At 48.9% G+C, this 22,415-nt stretch overlaps 1 protein-coding gene across 2 annotated transcripts in view; it reads right to left on the bottom strand.

Annotated features, from left to right (window-relative positions):
- SMYD3 (SET and MYND domain containing 3) overlaps positions 1–22,415 on the bottom strand; it is a 645,009-nt gene that overhangs the window by 79,322 nt on the left and 543,272 nt on the right. For both annotated transcript variants that reach the window (XM_030301800.1, XM_032591869.1), the window contains one exon: positions 17,416–17,590. In XM_030301800.1, coding sequence (XP_030157660.1) covers positions 17,416–17,590 — 175 coding nt within the window. The remainder of the gene's footprint in view (positions 1–17,415; positions 17,591–22,415) is intronic.

Below are 22,415 nucleotides of genomic sequence, written 5' to 3'. Positions count from 1 at the left end.
CAGAAATAACAGATCTTAGAAAAGACTGCGACAGGCTTTTAAAATTGTCATTGAAAATGATTTTGAACTGAGAATTTCATATTCTAATTCTCCATCCAGAACGAGAGTAACTAAGCCTCTAATGCAGCAGGAGATCAAGGGACACTGCCTAAAGTCGATGACACAGGAAAGAGAAATTTCAGTATATTGTTTGAAGTTTTGCAGGTGGCCATTCAAAGAATGAAAGAATCACCATTTTTAATGGAAAAGGAAATGAAGGATAGAGAAAAAAAGAATAGTTTAAGCTAGATCTTTATTTTCTTATAGTTAGGAGTATGTAACTTCTTTAGCTAATATATAAGACACATAAATCCGAAGTTATTTAGAGGTACGAAAATAACCAACAGAAGTGCTGAAAACAAAGGTTTTTGGAAGTCACTGTTAAGAAGCAGGCCTGAAAGTTGGGAGGAGCGAAGCAGGAGTCGACTGCTTTTTATTTTAAAAATGAGATTAAGGCGGGGAAAAAAAAAAGTTTAAAACTAATTAATGGGACTTTCAAACAGAGCCCGGAAGCATCTAAGCGGTTTCCAAAGTGAAGCGAACTCCTTCACAATCCATGGCGTTTGAGCTTGGGAAAAGTCATCTGAGAAGCCTCTTCATATTTGAAATACACCTAGTTTACTAGAAATTCTGAGAAGTTCTGCAGCAAAGAAACCAGTTTAACTTCACTGGAAAACCAGGTTGATTCACTGAAAGATCAATTTGGTGAATTATTTGCTGATTTTCATAAATTTACCAATGGTCACTCAGACTTACGGCTTATGGGAACGTTTTCAGAGCTGCGACAGGAATGTGCAAATGGCAGAAGACTAGGAAAGAGGGAAAGAGTTTGTAAAACAAATTAATATAAATGGATAATTTGCTACGAATGAGATTGCTTAGGCTGTCTCTGGTTTCTTTTGGATGTTTCTGAATGTCGTTTTTAACTTGGTTTAAAATGTTAAGCATTTGAAGTTTTTCTTTTCCTCAATTCCTCCAGTGGCCTGTCAGCTTTAATTTAGTATCTCTAGCAATTAACATTTAAATTAAACATAAATTCAAAAGCATCCCTCCAATATCAGAATTTTAAATCAATCTAAATCTAATTAAATTCTAAATAGACAGAAATGCAAAATTAGGGCTAATAAGTTACTTAGGAATTGGTGAGAGAACATTATAAGCGCTTAAAAACCCAAAGAAAATTATATTTCAAAAGCACAGAGAAGAAGCCAAATATAGCTGAAACAATCCTGACACATAAAAAGTGCCAAACCTGAATACAGAAAAAAATGTATTTCACAGAGGAAATTTTCAAACAGTACTGAGTTTTGTTTTGCCAACCTTCCAGATTTTTTTTCTAGTGATGTCTCAGGAAGCATCTCAAGGTTAGTCTACTCCGAAAAGCATCTTTCAGTGTCCATAAATCCAGACTGAACATTTCTGAAAAAGCTGCTAAGTCACCAATGGTAAATTTGGCATATCTCACAAATGGATCTTTCATGGAATTTGTATTTGGTGAACTGACTTTTAGTGAATTGGCTACTGGTGACTGATTTTCAGCAAACTGACCTGAAGCTATTTTATTTAACCTAGCTTTGCCTGAACTCATTTGACCAGGATCCTTTTCTCATATCATATCAATGGAACAGTTATCCCCAGGGAACATACTTTGGAAAACACTACTTAACAGGAATGGAGTCAGACGCTTGCTGGGGGCCCTAAAGAATAGCAGATTTCGAGCATATTAATGAGAAACCGCTAACGGGGGAGCTAATGAGAAAAGGAACTTGGCTTTTACCCAGATGTTCTACTTCTACAAACCTGCAGCCTCTACGTTCTATTCGGCCATCTGTAAGAGTGAATAATCCATATTTTGCATTAATTTTTTTAAGTTCATTTATCTGTTTTGAGAAAGAGAATGAGAGAGCAAGAGAGAGCAAGAGAGCAAGAGAGAGAGAGAGAGGCAGAGATGGGAGAGAATCCCAAACAGGCTCTGCACCATCAACACAGAGCCCGATGCGGGGCCCCAACTTGTGAGATCGTGACCTGAGCCGAAGTCGAGAGTCGGACACTTAACCGACAGCCATCCCTGCATTTTGTATTAATTTTAAAAATTAAAACGTTATACTTTCACAGCAAACTCATGAGTGAGAATGCAGTATTTGCTTTCTTCTTCTCCCTCTATGGCCTTTGGGTCTGAGAAGCAGACCGTCCTCACGTTTTAATACTCTCCTGCTCACACAGGCCAACGTGGTAGCTGCCAGCAGAGTGCCCAGTAGGGAACAAAGCAACATTTAGGGCACGGACACAGACTTGCAACCCCACCAGGACAGAGAGGAGGCGGACACTTGAAGCTTGTCTGGTAGGGAGTAGCAGGGACCTAACACCCTGCTGCTGCTGCTGTTTGGGGATAGGAGTCCATTGTCACCAGACTTGCGATTTCCCAAGCAAAGATAGAAGCCTGGTCTTTCTAAAAAGTGTAAACATCTCCTACTCTTAGAGATTAGCAACTATTTCTTTTTTTAAAGTTTATTTACTACTTTAGAAACAGAGAGCGAGTCGGGGAGGGACAGAGAGAGAGGGGGACAGAGAGAGAATCCCAAGCAGGTTCTGCACCACCAGCACAGAGCCCAACGCGGGGCTCGAACTCACAAACCATGAGATCATGACCTGAGCCGAAACCAAGAGTCCGACGCTAAACCGACTGAGCCACCCAGGCACCCCAGAGATCAACAACTATTTCAATTTAAAAAAATACCATGCAACTGATTGGAAATACATACTTTTAAATACATACGAATGTATCCACGTGTGTGTATACAGGTAGATGTATATGTGCATAGCTATGTGATACCACTTTGTGAGATATCTACGTCTCACTTATCTTATTCCACCACCTCCTAAGTCACAGAAAAAAATGATGAGCTATCGAAGCTCTAATTGTCCCTCAGGATGTTCTCTTAGAGGCAGGCAGAGGAAGGAAAGGGCATGCAGAACCAGAACTTAATGGTAATTCAAGCAACAGAGAGGTAGAACTGAGCTGGTTTGTTTCTATACTCCATTTGTAACTGAAACTGAAGAGGTTTTGGAGGGTTCTGGAACTCAGAATCTCAGCCAGAAGGGGCGATGAAGTTCATGTGGACAACCCTCCCACCCCATACAGGAATTACTTCTAAAAAATCCAACAGATTGTATGAACACTTTCAAAATTGGGGAATTACTACTCTTCAAAACTCAACAATCCATTTATGGGCACCTGAACTGTTATAAGCTATTCATGTCAATATCCCACCTGAAATGGGTCTCCCTCTGATTCCAGGTCCCACGGCCTGGCCCCTCCTCCTCTATCATGGGGGATCTACTTCCTTCCTGCTCGACAGCCCTTCAAATATCTGAAAGTTGATAGGACGCCTACTTGTCCTTCACAAAGTCTTTTCACCTTGTGATGAAACATCTCCATTTCTAATATAATGTGGCTACAGAATTCTCATCCTGGTCACTCTCTGTCAGAAATTCTAGACACACTGTGATGGATGCATGCATCCAATTCCCGGAAGTTGACACTATCCATGCAACAATGCAGCCTAAGGCTGATTAGCTTTCCTGGCCACAGCACTGGCTGCCCTTGACCCCCCAGATGTATTGGTTAGGATTTTTTATGTTGTATGAGCCAAGAAATCCAACTGAAACTGGCGGAAGAAGGAAAGGAAGGAAGGAAGGAAGGAAGGAAGGAAGGAAGGAAGGAAGGAAGGAAGAAAACTATCAGCCTAAGTGTTCATGTAGCTGCACAGTTACAGGGGTAAACTTGGTTTCAGGCAATGCGTGAATAAAGTGACCAGAATCTCTCCAATCCTCACCTCTGCTTCCTGGATTTGATCTTTCTCTCTCTTTGAGGTCGAGAGACCAAATAGCCTACATGTCCTGTGGCTGCATGCTTCCTCAGTTACGAGTGACAGGAAAGGGAAGTCTTTCTTAGTATCTCAAATAAAGTCCAAGAATGGACCATCATTGGCTCTAACTGGTCTGACTTTGGTCAAGGTGACCAAGGAAATGTCCAGCTTAAGCTAATCGTAGCCTGCCCCCGTGGCCAGTAACATACAAACCACACAGCCAGGACATCTGAGGTCCTCTTGAAAAAGAGAGTGGAGGAATTAATACTAGTGTGGTGACCAGAAACAATCCGCTACAATATACTAGAAGAATTCTCCAGCCTGTTACTAAATTTTTAATCGGAAATTTTAAGGTCATCTTTTTGGTAATGACTAAATGTTTCTAATTAAGGAGGTAAGTTTCGAAGTTTGGATTAGTCCCCCAAAGCATTAGTTATTCTTCTCAGGTTCACAACCCTTACAAATTTGATATGCACAACTTTTATCCTTTCATTCCATTAAGTCTTTGATAAAAATGTTGACTTAGGACCAAAAAACAAAAAAGAAAAGAGCTTTGAGGCATCCGTTATGTTTCCCCAAAGGGGTCTATCAATCTGTTCATGACTCCTGCTCAGAAACAGCTCTCTGAAAGGTATAAGTAACCCTCGCTAGCTCACTAGCCCAAGTTTCCATCCACAGAAACCGTACCAGGAGACCTCCAATACCTTGCTGAGATCAAAGTGCACGCTTTCTGTCGCATTTCCAAAATGAATGCCGACCTCCGCCACGTGCCTCAGTGCCTCCAAGCAGCAATGAGCGACATACACTGGGACTGAGGAGCCCTCACAGAACATGGCGCACACGGCCGCCAGGTACAGCGGGTCCCCCCACCACTCCTCTGCCTCAGGTGGGCCTAACCGGCTTCCCGCTCCATCTTCTCCTCCTGTGGCCAAAAGATTGTCCCAAGCTTCTAGCCTGTGTCCTGGCACGAGAGGGTCCTGGTGCTCCCTCGGGGATCCTAGCCACCCGCTCTCACAGATCTCTGTTCCGACGTAGAGCTTGGACCGTGCGGGGCTTGCTGCTTTTCTCTCTCCATGTCACAGTGTTATCAGCCTCTGGGTGCTCCTTGCCACCTTTGATGAGTCTCCTGACATTTTTAAATTTTTTTTTTAACGTTTATTTATTTTTGAGAGAGAGAGACAGAGCATGAACGGGGGAGGGGCAGAGAGAGAGGGAGACACAGAATCGGAAGCAGGCTCCAGGCTCTGAGCCATCAGCCCAGAGCCCGACGCGGGGCTCGAACTCACGGACCGCGAGATCGTGACCTGAGCTGAAGTCGGACGCTTCACCTACTGAGCCACCCAGGCGCCCCTCTCCTGACATTTTTACTAGACCGTTTCGAAGCGAAACAGTACAGCGGACATCTGTTCTGTTTGTCTATTATCCCCACGCCTGCCAAGCTTGTGAACAACTTCTGTCCCTTGGGAAACGTGTGCTCCTGGTAAGGCTGCCAGCACCCCACCTCTCCTGGTTCAGGCAGGAGTGGGCGTGAGACCCAAACGTGCTACCAAAGGCCACCCCAAATGCTTATTTTAAAATCTGAAGCTAGTGGGAACAGACCTTTCCTTTTGCCACAGGGCCAGAGGATGCAGGCTGGGGCTGCCTGACACGATCTTCACTACCACACTGTGCAGAAGACTGTGTGGGAAAGAATAGGGCAAGACAGAGGAGAGAAGAACCGAGAGCGAGCGAGGAAAAGAGTGCACCATCTGATGACCCAGACCGTACCCCTGAATTCTGTCACCAGATCTGTCTACGTAAGACATGCACACAGCCGTGCGGGCAGCAAACTCCCTTCTCAGTCAGGCAGTCCGAGGCAGATTTCTGTCACTTGCGACAAGAAAAGAATCTTGACGGATTCATGTAGGAAGAAGGTGGGTGGCGGAGTGGGAAAGACCACTCAGCCCTCTAGAGTGTTGTATGGTCTGGACTCTTACGACCAAGCAAATCTGGGTTCAAGCTGATTCCAATGCCTTCTGTGTAAATGCAACAAAAATAAGATACATGAACCTAAAGCCAGAGTTTGAAGCCTCGCAGGCAAGTCACATAGGCCTCGGCCTCCTTGCGTGGAAGGTAGGACTAGGCAAACTCCCTCCGCACCATGGCCGTGAAGGCTCACGGGCAAGCTGCTGGGTCTGCAGCAGGCTCTGAATAAGTAACAGCAATTCCTTTCCAATTTGAGGAAGCTGGAAGGCAGAGGAGAGCTCGTAAAGTCCTCTCACCGACTCCTCTGGAAAGATGCTGCAGATACTTTCACGATTGTGGTGCCCAATCTATCTCACTTTGGGAGGATACTGCGGTGATATTTCCCATTACAAGTGAAAGCAGATTTGTTCCTCTTTAACTCTGAAGGGCAGTGGATAGTATGATCGGTGTTCTTTGTTCGGAAAGAGATTTCCATCATCTGTTCCCTGGTGGTAGAGCGGGAGCTGTCTACACCCGACCCCCACCCCGCCGCTGCCCCCAGGCCCTGCCCTCTGTCTGTTCAAGGGCCCAAGCTCACTGTTCCCCTGCATTCGTTTCCTAGAATCTGGCCAGGGCCACCCCCTTTGAATCTATGTAGCAGTAAGAATATTAGACATTTTTTCCAGCCAGTATGCTGTCATGAGTTCAAGAGCTTTGTACTATCTAGCCCAAAGGATTTATGTGCTCAAAATAACCTGGCTATCTAAAACACTGGGAACTATCATTTGTGGGCCATTACTCCCCATCTCTCATTTCTTTCAAGGACCTCTTACTGTTCCTTACAAATGCTCTCACCATCCTCTATCAGTGATTGGACTCAGGAGGGTTGACGAAACACGTTTACCTATAGTTTAATGGATAGCTCATTCATTTTATCCTTAGAGAATTTCTGAAAACTCAGGATAGAACTCCCTTAAAATACACAAATAGCATGTGTGTGGGCTGACATTTTTTTAGATCACAAAACATGTACTTTATAGGAAGTTAAAATTGATTTCAATCAATTCTTTCTGAGCCTTTCAAAGTTATATCCATCCCTTCCCAATTCTCAGGCCTACCTGATTTTCTGCTGGCTCTCTACAGGGGAAAATGGGTTCCCCCCCCCCCCCCCGCTTTCTCTTCTAAGAGCTGAGAAAAAGGAAAAGAGATAGCAGCTAGTTAGCGGCAGGGGCAGCCAAGCAAGAGATTGATTCAACAGGAGAAATTCAATGCATCCCAAAAGATTCTCTAGGATTGGATATCCTGCTGCTTAGGGTACAATGGTTGTAATAAGGAACTGAAGATTTTCTGTTAGGAGAGTCAAAGTGCTCAGTGATGGCTTGTGAAAGTTAAAACAAACAACAACAGTGAACCCCATGGGAAATGTTTTTATTTTGGAAATGCTTTCATGAGTAGGACGACCATAGACCATTTCTCAGAGTGCATGCTGTTCACATACACTGGTGACCACAGAAGACTAAATGTTTTCCTGTGCAGGTGAGCTAGCCCCAGGGGTTAGAATATGGCTTTCATCCTGCTCTAAAAGGAGGCTGTTGACTGGGAATCAGGCACAGGCAACAGAGGAAAAGTATTTCCTGTGTCCTGTCCTCGCCCTAGATCTCAGGAGTCACGGTAGGTACAGGTGTTCCGGGAATGGATGGGGTTGGTCCGTGGCTGTGGGATATTTGAGCAAAGAGGAACTGGTATTCTTGTCCCAGATAGGGGAGGAAGCAAGGGAGGGTCTGCGATGGGCAGAGAGAAAGTACGTGAGCCAGAATGAGGATGTCCTAGGAGGAAGGCCCAGGCAGGAGAACAGCAGGGACTTGGACACAGACCCTGGAATCAGCACTGGAAGCGTCAGAGGTGAGGAAAGGGAAGACTTCCATGGAGCATGAGCGTCTGCGGACCGGGTGAAAGCTACGAGTGGAAACTTATGCTTTCCTTGGACACTGCCACCAAGGGGACACAGGGCTTGGGTCCCTTTAGGTTTGCTTGGAGAAAAACTCGAAGTAGGGAGTTACCCAAAGGTGGGACGCAGATGCCAATGGCTCTTCTCCTGGTTTGAACCCTTCCCAGTAGGCTAAATGCTAGAATGAGTCGTGCTGTCCGGAAGAGCCTGGAACCTTCACAGGACACGGTCCCGACTGGCAGCTTGAGTGTTGAAGGAGGGGCTTGGAGTGTAACATGGAGCAGGATTTGGTGAAGGCCAGATGGGAAAAAGTGGTGTCAGATGGGTATGCTACACGTTGCTTTAAAATAAAGGTTTGAGGACTACCGATGACTTTAAAGAGACCCAGGGGGTATGTTCTCCAACTGCCAGCAGGGGTCTGCAATGCATACAGACTAGAAGTTGAGTCTGACCACATGGCCACTTGGGTGATTTCTCTAGAACCTGGGGCTGATCAGGGAACTACTTACCAGACCTCAGACCTCTGTTGGCCCAGGTACTTCCCAGCAGATAAGTGAATATGAATCTGGAAGTGTCTTTAACAATGCAATTCGATACAAAAATCCAAGCAGGCAGCCAAAGCTGGCAATTGGGTGGCTGGGTAACCCATGGGGACAGAACACTTTTTTTTTTTCTTTTATTGGTCAGATGAACTGGACAGAAACGGTGTGATCAGGGAGTTCCGTTCAGAAATGTTACCACTACAAGGATGGCATCATTTATGTGCAAGGGTAACTACAACCCACAAACGTGCCATGGGAAGAAGGGGATGTTTCTAGGCACGAGGCCCTGGTCAGCTGCTGGCCTGGGTTCAAGTTCAATGGAAGGTGAAAGTAAGGCGGGATTATTGGTCCTATCAGAAGTTCTGATATTCACTCTCTGATGATGACAGGGAAAAGGTACATGCTTCTTGGGTCCTGGCCTACCCTGGGGGCTCAAAAGGCAGGGAAGATTGTAGCAATGGATAAGGCTGACTCATGGCTGTCGGGTTTTGGAGCAAAGAGGAATTGATATTCTCGCCCCAAGTAAGGACGGGAAATGAGGGAAGATTTAAAACGTAAAATGCAAGCAGTGTCATGTTGTCACAGATCATCACCCAGGCCAGAATGTATAGAGCCACCTAACTTGAACTACAGGCTTTCTTAACACCACCACCCACATGGTCCCCGGGTGCTCAGAAATGCCACTGCACTATTATGTACAATTTTTGTTAATATCTAACCACCTGGTCAGTTTCTGATGGGGCTGAAGAACCTGAAAGTGTCCCAGGCAAATTATCTCACAGGGAAGAACCTCTATTGTTCACATTATCTTATAACAAAGGTAGCTGAGAGTTTAAGCATTTGGTTTGAAGGCTGTGTCAAAATGGTTGCATGAAAAATGCCAAGTCCAATCACTACCTTCTCTCATGAGTGTCCCCTGGAAGGCCGGCCTCTGGGAGAAGGATCCTCTAGTGACCCGCTAGCACCCACTATTCGTACCAGCACCGGGTCGGTCGTGAGCGGAGAGTCGAGGTTTACCCCAGTTACTCCTAGAGACTCACGCGTGCTGGCCCTTAGAGTTCCTGAGCTCAACTGGAAGCCCAAGAGGCAGGAAGTTCCTTTTCCAAGGCAGACGGGTGACTTCCAGTAGGTCCAAATACACCACGCAAGATAAGCGTGGGGGAGTGGTCCTTGGAACTGGTATTCTCCCGGAATGGAGAATCAGGAGGCAGTGGCTGAGGCAGATACAGCCGGTGTTAGGAGCTGACCTCTGTCCCTCCGGAATTCAGACGTTAAAGCCCCAACCCCCAGTACCTCAGATTGTGTTTTTGGAGAGAAGACGTTTAAAGAGGTGCTAAAGTCAAAGGAGGCCCTTGGGGTGGGCCCTAATCCAGTAGGACTGGTTGCTTATAAGAAGAAGAAATCTGGGCACATAGGGACACCCGGGCAGCACGCGTGCTGAGGAGAGATCACAGGCGGACAGGGAGAAGACGGCCTAGTGCAAGCCACGAAGAGAGGCCTCAGAAGGAGCCAAACCTGCTGGAACCCCGAACTTGGACTTCGGAAAACAAATTTCTGTTGTTGAGCCACTCAGTCTGTGGCATTCCGTTATGGAAGCCCGAGCAAACTAATACGGCCAGGGCCGGCTGGAGTGGGGCACGGCCGAGCTACACGGGACGCGAGCTCCCAGAACGGGGTAGCGAGGGCTTTGGGAAACCAGAGCCACCAACTCTTCTTTCCACGCGAGGCTTCAACACCGGAGGCCGGTGAGTGAAGTCTGGAAATTGGCCAATAAACTCCACAAGGTGCAGGTACTCGATCCACTGAAGGTACTCCTACTCCAGCACTGCTAAAATCTCATTCGGGCCTGTCCAATCAGGCCAGCCTTGATTTGGCTCAAGAATTCCTCTCAGGTTCTCAAATGCCTGGCTTTCTGGAAAGACCCAAGTGGGGCACACAGCTGGCTTCTGAGCCCTGTCCACAAGCTCCACGGGAGTCAGGACCCTGCTTTGGTTTGCCAACATCTACCACAGTGCACGTAGTAGGTCTCGGGAAGTCCTTCTCTTGAGGAAACGAGCATGTGCCTGAGCCAGGAGCTTGAGACGTCCCCATTCAAATGATCCTGTGTATCCAGAAGGCCACGCAGGATGCCGCTGACCAAGTGTGGAGGGTGGGTAAAATATCCCACTCCGGCTCCTACTACCAGGCATAATGAACAGACCATCTTCTACTCACGGAGTCGGGGAAGGTGGACTTCCTACAGATGTCTCACTTCCTACAGGCTCCCACTCACGGCGTCCACGTGGACAGACATGCACAGATTCCACGTGGACGCACGTGCACAGAGGGGCGGGGGCATAGGGGTGCTCACACGGGGAGGGGCAGGAATGAACAGCTTCTGAATTTTCTCGTCTGACAAGAAAGTGGTTGTGGACAATATGTGGATCGAATCCTCGTGGCACAGGGGGAGTCGGTGGGAAAAAGCTCAGCAGAGGATTTCAAAAATATGATCCAAAAGAAAACAAGTAAGAGGCAGGGCCTCAGAAAGACGGTCAGGCGGTGGCCCTCCAGGAGCCAGGAGACACCGTGTGGAATTGTGTGGCCAGAAGCTGACAGCACAGGTTTTATCCGTGTTCTGCCACGTGCAGCATGCTGGAGGTGATGCGTGGGTCACCTTCCCCGCCCCAGTCAGGGCCTTACGAGTATCACCAGCGCCCGATCACTTTGTGTCAGCCTGAAGTCAGGTGGGAAACAGCCAAGTCGGATTAGGGCTTGGTCTGAGAAACTGCCAGATGTCCCAAGCGTGTCTGCCATCACCCGGGGCTCTGTCAGAACCTGGAACATTCCTTCCAGTGCCGGGGGCCTGGGGTCAGGGCTGCGGCCTACAGGAGAGTCGGGGGGCGGGGCACGGCCACCCACTCCTCTTGTTCAGAGGCACTGGGGGGTCAGGGCCCCATGCCAGGCCCCGGCACAGGCTGTCCCTGATTCCTCTTCCAGAACTGTCACGAGACTGTCACTGCTGCTGTGTCCTGTTTTTCTTTTCTTCTTCCTCCTTCTCTTTTGTGTTTCCTTTATTGTATTTCTAGACTCTGGAGGAGGAGAGCCCTTGGGGACTGAATTAAAAGGCCTGATATTAAAAGTTTAAACTGGAAGTTCTTGGGCCCTGACAGACCGGGTTCCCCACTGCCACGCAGGTGGTCACCACCCCGGTGTCCAGACGGCAGCCGAGGCTAAGAAACCAATGTTAAGAAACTGGCGGCAGGGGCGCCTGGGTGGCGCAGTCGGTTGGGCGTCCGACTTCAGCCAGGTCACGATCTCGCGGTCCGTGAGTTCAAGCCCCGCGTCGGGCTCTGGGCTGATGGCTCAGAGCCTGGAGCCTGTTTCCGATTCTGTGTCTCCCTCTCTCTCTGCCCCTCCCCCGTTCATGCTCTGTCTCTCTCTGTCCCAAAAATAAAAATAAAAACGTTGGAAAAAAAAATTAAAAAAAAAAAAAAGAAACTGGCAGCAAAGAAAAGGAGGTCCTGGTTAGATGTTATCAGGCAACTCAGTATTTTACACACACACACGTAGAGCTCAAAATCTTGGACACGGTTCTGGCCACCAAAGACACTCTAATTAAAAATTATAGTGTGGAAAAAATGACTCAGTGGCCAAAGGATTACTGTCCCCGTCAGCGGGCAGAGAATAAAACATCTGTTCACTCGCCGGGTGAGACAATTCTCACTTGTGAGACAAAGAAGGTGAGTGAGCAGGACACTGGGGGAAGTCCAGATGCTCATCTCCCCTCCTGGGTGGGGACCGGGCTCCAGTTTGGTCTCCAGGTGCCACTCTGTGGGTGCGGCTGAGGAAAGTTCCACGCCAGATACCCCGGCCAAGGCCCCTGCCCTCCCGGAAGGAGCTTCCGGACAGGGACACAGACACACGCATCGTCAGAGGGCAAGCTAACGGCACCTGTGCGACGCAGGGATGAGGGGCTGCGAGGGCAGGCCCAGGTCAGGGCCGGGTGGGGGACGGCACCCGTGGCTCTTCCAGCCCCGGCCGTGCCCACTCGCTCTGCTGGCTCCTGGACCACCACGTCACAGTGATTGATGACAAAAACCCACCAAAGAGCCAGTGCAGGCCTTGAGAAGAAAAGCCAGCTTGAGAACAGCAGCGGCAGGCGTCGCTGGGATGAAACCTTACATTTCATCAGCTGACCAAAGCTTCCGAGGGAAAGTTAAAACATTGCTGGCAGAATGAAAATGGTGGGGCTGCTGTGTAATCGCTGGCGGTCTCGAGGTTACAGGCACCTGACCCATAAGCACGTCGTGTCCCCAAACCACCAGCTCCCTTCACTTCCGCGCTCCCACCATTTCTTCTGACAACAGGGCACAGGAAACTGTGGGGGCTGAGGTCACTCTTCTCAGCCTTGGCTTCCACAAGGCGGATTTCACGCCGCTCCCGTCTCGGATCCCGCGCCCGCTTGTTCAAATCCCTTCGTGGTTCATGTTCTGCGCTTTCCCAGGATGCTCACAAAATGTCCTTCCCGCCACCACAAAACACCGTTTGTCAGGTCAATGGCAGCAAATCTCACCCTATAAGAGCAGGCTTTGGTCAAGGAAAAGGAGAAGACTCATATATTTTGAAGTGAATTTAGAGCAGATATATAAAAATCATGTCACCCATTCTCCGTTCTTTTGAGGAAAGTGACATCTTGGTGGATGGGGGACACAGTTTGGTGACCGTTACCTCCATTTAAAATGAACGTACAGGGGCGCCTGGGTGGCGCAGTCGGTTGAGCGTCCGACTTCAGCCAGGTCACGATCTCGCCGTCCGTGAGTTCGAGCCCCGCGTCAGGCTCTGGGCTGATGGCTCGGAGCCTGGAGCCTGTTTCCGATTCTGTGTCTCCCTCTCTCTCTGCCCCTCCCCCGTTCATGCTCTGTCTCTCTCTGTCCCAAAAATAAATAAACGTTCAAAAAAAATAAAAAAATAAAAAAATAAATAAATAAATAAATAAATAAATAAAATGAACGTACATTTTGGGACGCCTGGGTGGCTCAGTCAGGTAAGCATCCGACTCTTGATTTCAGGGCAGGTCATGATCTTGTGGTTGATGAGTTCAAGCCCTGAGCCGGGCTCTGTGCTGATGGTGCAGAGCCTGCTTGGGACTCTCTCTCCCTCTCTGTGGGCCCCTCATGTGCACGCTCTCTCTCAAAATAAATAAACTTGAAAAAAATTAAATGAATGCACGTTTTGATGCGGCAAGTTAGCATTTAGGAATTTACCATATGGATTTGTCCTATATATCTATACACAAAGATCCAAGTACGTGGACGTTAATGGCAGCATTTCTTCAAATAGTAAACATAAATGGAAACAATGGGGACTAGTCTGCAAATTACGGTACAGGAATGTACATGAGAGGACACTGTATATATCTGTTAAAAAGAACAAGGTAGACATACAGAAGCTGATCTGCACCATGTCCTCACTCTGTAGTGAAGTGAAAACAACCACTAGTAGAACATGGGATTTTCTCTTCTCTGCCCGCTAAGAAGACTGCTTGGCTCCTCCCTCGCTTCTCTGGCTCATCCCCCCCTTCCCCACCCACCACCTTGCCGGGCGCGCGTAACAGATCAAGACTGGGGCTGAGTCTCTCCACGACAAAGACAAGAAGAGGCAAGACAGAAAGAAAGGAGAGGAAGGAGAGGTACAAGAGTCCGACGGAGCAGTTTCAAGGGGAGAGTGGGGGGGAAATGAGGGTCTCCGAGGGTGTGAGAATCACTGGGAAACTGAGAGAAAGAACAGAGGCCTTAGAGAACCACGTAAGTGTCCTGTGGACGCAGGTTTATGTATGTGTACTGAAAATTTCAGGGAAGAAACTCATCCTGCTTATCTCCAGGGAGTGGGACCTGACTTTGAAAAATGAGGGTGATCTTTATCTCGTGTTCCTTTGAAAGCACCCTCTCCTGGAAGTAATGCTATTCTCCCAACAAAAGTTATGTTACCAGAACACGTGCGAATGCACTGAAGTCCCCCTCAAAGCCTTAAAAAGCCTCTGCATCTCTAGCTCTTTCTCCGGGTCCTAAAGAAAATCAAGTCTAATTTATAGCCATCATGATTTAAATCTTAAGTTTAAGGTAATGCTCAGTTTTGTTTTTGTATTACTTTCTCCTTTTTTATCTTTTTAAACTGTATGGTAAACACTGGTGATATCTGGGGCTGAGCAGACTTTCAAGGGCTAGTCTTGTGATAGCACCATAATCATGAACACCTTCTTCAACAGGAAAATGTTTCCCAAACTCTGAACTACCACCAGCAAACTGACTTTCGGAACTCAATTCATCTTATGGTTAAGATTTTATTTAGGGGCGTCTGGGTGGCTCAGTCGTTGAGCGACTGACTTCGGCTCGGGTCATGATCTCACGGGTTCATGAGTTCAAGCCCCACGTTGGGCTCTGTGCTGACAGCTCAGATTCTGTGTCCTGCTTCAGATTCTGTGTCTCCCTCTCTCTCTGCCCTTCCTCCACTCATGCTCTGTCTCTCTGTCTCAGAAATAAACATTAAAAAATTTTTTAAGATTTTATTTAATTATTTTTTATTAAAATTTATGAAATACCTTTAAATTGCTTTCCTTCTGCTTAATGTTCATAGTGCTACAGGACAGACGACCATGCATCTATAATCACAGAACCTCTCAAGAGGAAACAGTATGAGCTAAAGATGATAAATTCTGTTGAATGTGAATTAACGCCAACCTACTTTATGAAACATAAAGATTTTCATGCTGCGTTGCAACATAAAGGGAACTTATTTCTACTGAGTAAAAATAAATGACAGACGGGCAAGAAGGGAGCTGAAGGCAACATGGTGATTTGGACAAAAACAGAATGTGGACACCTTCTCCTCTGAGGTCAGTAGTTGTTAAAATTTAGCCAAGGTCAGGAGTGAGAAAAGTCACCCCTGGTGTCCTGACCTCAATCTAGCTGTTACAAACAGTATATTAACATTGTAAAACTGTTAGAGCAGGTGGCAATCCGGTCACCTCTCGGTAACTCATGCAGAGCTAACTGCCCACGTCCTCAGCCAAAGGTGAACCCAAAGTCTACCTAGATCACCTGTGGGGAGACCGGGTAGGTGTTTGACGACCCACAGAATAAACTCCCTCGTGTACAGGCAGGGGGCAAAAAGCGTCACCAACTTCCAGATGCCCACCTCACAGTTAAGATCGCTAAAGGGCTTGCACCGCACCTGACCTTGTGTCCCTTATTTTCACTCTTGCTGCGCTAAAGCGAAGAAAGGCCAAGTATGACAGCGTCCACCTGACTTCTCTCTGTTGGCTCTCGGTTACTCATAGCGCCCTTGAAGTGGGGTCCTCCTGTGTCTGTGCTGAGCGGCCCGCAGGGCAGCCCGGTGGGGGGAAGGATGGAGGGAGGGCAGGAGGAGAAGTGGGCGCACGTCCCGCAGCAGCCGGAGTGGGGGGAGGGGCAGTGGAGGGACCGCAGGAAGGATTTTCCCAGCCGGCGTCTCCTGGCCTCAGTCCATCCGCTCAGCCTGTGGTTTGGCTTCCTCACACCGAGCCCCAGAGTTCAGAGCGAGGTGACACCGACTGTCGCGGACCCGCCTCTCGTTGCAACACTGAGGCTCAGAGAATGAAGCCTTATCTCTTTGTGCTCACTTCACATGCTCTGCAAACCCGCAAGATTCATCATACCAAACAGACGTTTCCCGCTCATGGGAAAGTCGACAGTCTCAGCCCTCAAGGCGATCTCTCTTAAGTTTGATTAGCGCTGACTCACAGTCTGGATTCCAGAGCTGTTCCACCACAAGCAGTGGAAGAAGCCACCTACGGAAGCTCTGAAAACACCCTCGGGCACCCCAGGGCCACGGCCGGCCTGCACACCCCTGCCGCCCACCCGGCCGGTGGGGTCTTCAGGCTCCTCTCTGCCGGCACCGCGCTCCAGGCCCAGGCCCGGCTTCCCGGCCTCGTGTCTCACTTCCTCGTGCCTCAGTTCCCACCTGAACTGATATCCTAGACCCTGGGCTTGCTTCCGTTCTCATGTGCATCCTCGTCACTTCCCCTCTCGGTCCTCTCCCGAGGCTCTCCTCGAGGCGGGACAGGCAGTACCCGGGACTCTGCCCCTCTCTTCACGTACAGCCCCTCCCTGGCCCGTTGAGCCACGCGGCCTAGGTGGAGACCTGGTTCCCCCTCTGCTTCGCCCCTCGGGGCTGACGTCGTGTCCCCATGGTCTTCAGAGCTACCCGGGATGGAGCCTCGGCTCTCCAGGGACCTCCCCCCCTCCCCCACGCTCCCCAGGCTTCAGGGCACCTTCTCAGCAGTGGGGGATCTGATCCAACCTCAGATGGTGGTACGAACGGCTGTGCCCCTTCCCTTGGGCCGATCTATCCCAACTTCCACACTTGTGTTCTCAGCCCCACCGGCACCAAAGCGCAGCACCGGCTGTCAATTCTGCCAAAGCTCCTCTGAGTTACTGCAACATCCAGGGACAGAACACCCACTGGTCGGAGGGAGCTGAAGTCAGTCAAGGAGCAATCAATCGGCAACAGCTCCTTCGCCTGGCTCGATGACACGTTTGAGCCTGGGTCATAAGGGGGCCGTGAGGCTAAATGGCTCCAGCGAGGGCACCCCAGGAGCCGTCAAGGTGGAAGAGACGGTCGCTCGTCGGCCAGACCGAGGGCCCCAGACGGGCCACCCTCACCTGGATCGGCAAAAGCTAATGCCTCGGCCTCCCCCGGCCGGTACGGGCCACGGGCCCCCGCGGCCGCCCTCAGCCCTCCGCCTCCACCCCGCCGCCGCAAGCAGGACACCGCGCTGTAACCACCGGCTCCACACACACGGCGTCTCGCTCGTCTCTGCACACCCACGGCGCCTGACACGCGCAGGAACGAGTGTACGAACGACGAGCGTATGCACAAGAGCCAACGCACAAAGGAGTGGACGAAACAAGGTCTGGTTTTGCACGCTGACCGAGAAGCGGATGGGAACGGAAGCCAACGCTCGGGAAAGCAGAGTAAGCCGAGTGACTTGGGGATGTCGGTCCCACGCCCACAGAAGACACGCAGCCTTTCCTCCGGCCCTCTCGCTGGCACTCACCTGTACGGCTCCATGGTCCGAATTCCGTAGAACAAGGCCTCCTCCAGCAGACCCAGGTTGATGCAGGCGTCCATGGCGCAGTCGAGCACCTTCAGCTGGTAGATGTTGATATCGGGAAGCCGTTCCGAGTTGCTGCTGATGATCGCCTGGCACATGGCCAGGACCTGCTCCCACTCTGTTATTGACCTTAGTTAAGGATTCATTGTCTTCAGCCAGAAAACAAGTAAAGTGCGATTCTCTAAGAGGCTGAAGAGCTCCCAGGCACAGGAGGGAAGGAAGAGCCCATTATTTTGCACAGATGAGCTGCCTGCAAACACACTCGAGAAACAAAAACACGTAAGTGGCGTCTCAGACAAGTAAATTCTGTTTTTACATCAACAAGCCATCTTCCACGCAAGCCTGTACTTTGGGGGATTAAGACACCCAAAGAACCGTTCTTTCTTCCGACTCCTGTAAGCGTTCTCTTTACATCCAGGCACGGAGTGAATACAGCTGTTTATTAAACTGGACTACCAGTTAGGTCCAGTTGAAATTATGCATGCCGTCAGCTTCCGTTACAAAACTGGTCTGAAATTAAAGAAGCTTCAGGCAGATTCCCTGTCTAAGAGGAGGAGCTCATTTCTGCTTCTGTGTCGTTTGAACCTCGGGCATACGTGAAACCAAGCCCACAGCCACTCACTGGCCCACAGGAGGGGAAGCAGGTTGAACAAGTACGTCCCCACTGGGCCTCATATTGAAGTTTCTTGATTATAAAGCAAAAGTGATCCAAGCCTATACTTAACCAAAAAAAAAAAAAAAAAATTCGTATTTTGAGCCCCCAAAGCACAAGATAATATTAAGAACATGGCTCCTGCATGTAAACTGTGGGCAGGGCGAATGATGCTTTAAAAAGGGCAGGGAGAAGACCCGATACCCACTTAGGAGCAGCTCTGACTTTCCGACTCGCTGTGAACCCATAACTCACTCCCGTGGGACTGCGGTGTGATCGCACTTTTGACAACGGCTATTACTCCCCGTGCTGTTCCAGAGGGAGTCGGAGGACTGAGCGCACGGTGTATGGAGCGTGCTCTGAATCCCTCCCGGGTGGATCACTCTAGAAGCACGGCGGAAGACAGCTCCCTTCCTGCACAGCCTCCACTGCTGGTGTCAGATGAGGGGAGGCCACGAGGACGCCGGTCTGGGGCTGGCCCTCCCCGCCTTCAGCCTGTGTGGCTCCAATCCACCTGCTTTCATGTGCAGAATTCCACTGGGGCGAAATCTGCACTCGGTTTGCAGATTTCAGACGCGACAGAAATGGCATAGCCTTTGACTGCAGATAAAGCTGGATTTCAGTGTGAGCTACTTCTGTCATTTGTCAGATCTGAGGCTCTGAGGATGTCACCCAGGTGAGCACCTAGGGGACAGGAGCCCTGATCGTGACCAGGCGTAAGGAAAACGGCTCAGCGGACCGAACCCCCTCCTACCCACACCCCTCACCTCCAGCACACAAGCCGGTCTCTTCGCGATCAGTGCCCCTGACCGAAGCCCCCTCCATCCTCCGTTGGGCTCTCACACCGCACGCCCGCCCTGAACGGTGCACTTCAGTGCCCCTTTATCCCACCCTCCAGCAACATCTACCGCTCCTAGCCTCCATGCCGGCCAGGCGGTGCGGCCTTCCAGAACGTCAGCAAACACTTGTAATAAACCAATCAAGCTGCCTGTGTGAGTGGGAACTAATGTCTTCATTAACCCTCCAGGAAATATGCTTCTCTTCGCCTAGAGGCAGAATACCTCACCCCAAAGGCACGACTTCCTTACTTAGAATCACAAGTGCCACAATGCACGGCTGAGGGTCTTTACTTCAGATTTCTGCACACTACACTCTGTAATTTCAGCATGAGTCCTGTCTCTGAGGGGTCGACTCTGCTCTCAGAAGAGGTACATTCATTGAAGAAAAGGGAGTCGGTGCCTTTCTTTCGTACCCATCTGACACACATGTTTAAAGTGTGCCGAGTGTATCCCCAGACGTTGGGGGTGGGCGGTAGCTTAGGCAGAGGCAGTGCACTGATTTTGTAACAGATTGCCGGGCTAACCTTTGTGGCTTTTCATTCCAGGATTAGATACATGACGAACTGTCAGAAGGAATGACTGTCTCTTACACAACGCTAGACATTTCTGTGGCAAGACTTTGCACCTTATTTGAACATTGTGTTGCTTGACCTCCATTGCTATTTGCCTATTCGTTTATCTACGCTCCGACTCATTTCAAAGAGGTTTGAGGTGACAAGCCTTAGAAATAAAAACCAGATGTGATATTCTGCAGCCACTGATAGGAACACATCCACTTTATCCCCCAGCAGGCTGGAAGGGAGCGCGTGCCAATTTCCCTTCGTAACATTGGCAACTGTCTCCTGGCAAACAAGGCCAGCCTTTCCTGTAAAACACCCCAGTGAGCAAAAAAATGGAATAATTTTAACTAAGAGGCTTTTCCCCCAAGCTAATGTTGACATTGTATTTGCTCAAAAATGTAGTCACCGGCATTTGCTTGGTGTCGAGTACGATCCGTTCTGTTCCAGTGAGGAATTGAGCTCTAGACCGGAGCAGGGTGGAGAGCCTACCTGAAGCGGACAGAACGGTCCCTCGGATACCCTTTTTCCTGCACGCTTTTCAATGACAGTAAGAGGAATGGGGGGGAGGAAAAGGGGAATAAAGGGAAATTAGTCAACTCCTTGGAACCACCGAGCTTTTACTCACTTAGTATCATATTATTCTGCTTAAGTCCTCCACGGGCCCCTCTCCCCTAGAAAGCATCATCTCCATGCACGGCCTGTAAGGCCTTGCCGGGGCGCCCCCCCCATACTGAACAAGCATGATCTGGGGACAGCACGTGATTTCACATTCTGCCCGTCTACACAGGCTCCCCGCTCTGGCGGGTGGCCTTCTTCACGGCGTCGGCCTGGAGAATTCCCACTGTGCCTCCCAGACACAACTCAGTGGTCACCTCCTCTCTGGAACCTTCTTTAACCTCCCAGAGCTGACTACTCTGCCTTTGATGCCTCTCAAATACATATTTACCAAAACAGGTGTTCATTTACGTGTGAGAGTTGTGAGTGCAGGGTTGTGTCCTCTTTTTTTTTTTTTTTTCAACGTTTATTCATTTTTGGGACAGAGAGAGAGACACAGCATGAACGGGGGAGGGGCAGAGAAAGAGGGAGACACAGAATCAGAAACAGGCTCCAGGCTCTGAGCCATCAGCCCAGAGCCTGACGCGGGGCTCGAACTCCCGGACCGCGAGATCGTGACCTGGCTGAAGTCGGACACTTAACCGACTGCGCCACCCAGGCGCCCCAAGTTGTGTCCTCTTAATAGACCCTCCGATCTATTCCATGATTAAGGGTGGACCAAAGGCTGGGTTGTGACTGGCAAGGTGGCAGGCACAGAGTCAGTTTGCAGTGAAACCCAACTGTAGCAGGGTCATCAGGGACCTAATTCTACTGCATGGGACAACAGAGAATGACCCTACTTCTCTAACTGCAACGGTTCTCTGAGACCAAGGAGGACCCCCTCTCATTCCCAGATTTGACTGTTTTCCCAATAATGCCAATCCTTCCTATGGACAGGGTTTCAAATTCCACTGGGATCCTGGTTCCACTCTTCAAAACCGATTCCAATTTTCCTACACCTTCCTTAACATGTCCTACCCTAAAGTGAACAGAAAACTACAGATATGATCACACTAAAAGCATCACCTTTCTTACTTTCTATTCTCTATTAATACAGCCCAAGATCACAGTAGTTTTTTGAGGGGTTATGTCATCCTTGTAAACTTTATTAAACTTTGCTGTTTACTAAAACCCTAAAATTGTTCCACATGTTTTGCTATTGCTAAGCTTTAGGTACATTTACAGACTTAAGCTTTTTGACCCAGATAGAAGATTTTATATACGTTCTTGTTGCATTTCATCTTTTTGGATTCAGGCATCATTCAAACCTTCAGGGATCGTATCAGCCCCCCTCTGCCATCCTCCCCACTATAACCTTTGGGAATGTGATGACCCTGTGCTCCGTGTGTTCACTCAAGGTACAGAGTCAAAGGTGGAAGAGAACTGGAGGTGGGGGGGAGGGGGGACAGAGAACTCCAGAGTGACAGGGACCTGGGTGGCAGCATTTTCTCATACGGCTGTTCAACCATTTAGGAAGACGTCCGGCCAGGCTAACATCCAGCATCAATTTCTTGGCCACTTCTAACTGAATCTCCTTCTGGAATCTACATACAAACTTTGCCAAAGAAAGCTGGGACTCCCTTGCTCTTGGTAAACCCTGCAGCCTTGGGCTGATCACAGCTTCCTTTTTCCTTCCTTTAGTAACCAATTAGATTCCTTACCCAACCTGCAACAACAAACAAACAAAGAAACAAAAAAACCACCCACTGGGTACAGACTTCAGAAATTACTTATTTCACCTTTGAAGGTAAGAACATCTATCTATCCACCTCTCCTATTCTTTACATTGCTTTCAAGAACACCTCGTCTGCAGATTTTCTTACTGATCGGGGTAAGAATTTCCCCGTGGCATCTGAATGACATTTCGATCTTTTTCATCTTGGTCTATTTCTTCTTACTGGGTGGTTTCCCTCTGTTGCATTTTTGCTCAGGTGACCTCCCCTACTGGAAGCGACCCCCTCCTCAGCCTCTGCCCATCCAAACCCTGTCCCTGATTTGGGCCACCTTTTACTCGGCATAACGTCAGCATAGCCTCCCCACATAGCCTCCAGCATAAGTGCTCTCTCCTACTCTCTGAACTTTGACCCACTCATGGTCCTTACTGTTTTATGCCAAGAAAATTTATTATGTGGTGACTCCCACTGCCATTGTAGTTGTGGTTAATTTAATATGAAGCTTCTAGATCTGAAGGTCAATGACATTAAGTTATAAAGATTCTGAGTTATTCTTTCCCAGAGACGTAGGTTATAGGCGCAGGGAATTTAGAAATTTGTTACCTTGTATACAGACTACTATTTA

Source organism: Lynx canadensis, chromosome F1 (assembly GCF_007474595.2).
Source record: "Lynx canadensis isolate LIC74 chromosome F1, mLynCan4.pri.v2, whole genome shotgun sequence".
In the NCBI taxonomy this organism is placed as follows: Eukaryota; Metazoa; Chordata; class Mammalia; order Carnivora; family Felidae; genus Lynx; species Lynx canadensis.
Note: the sequence above shows the minus strand (reverse complement) of the source record. Positions and strands in the feature narration are given on the sequence as shown.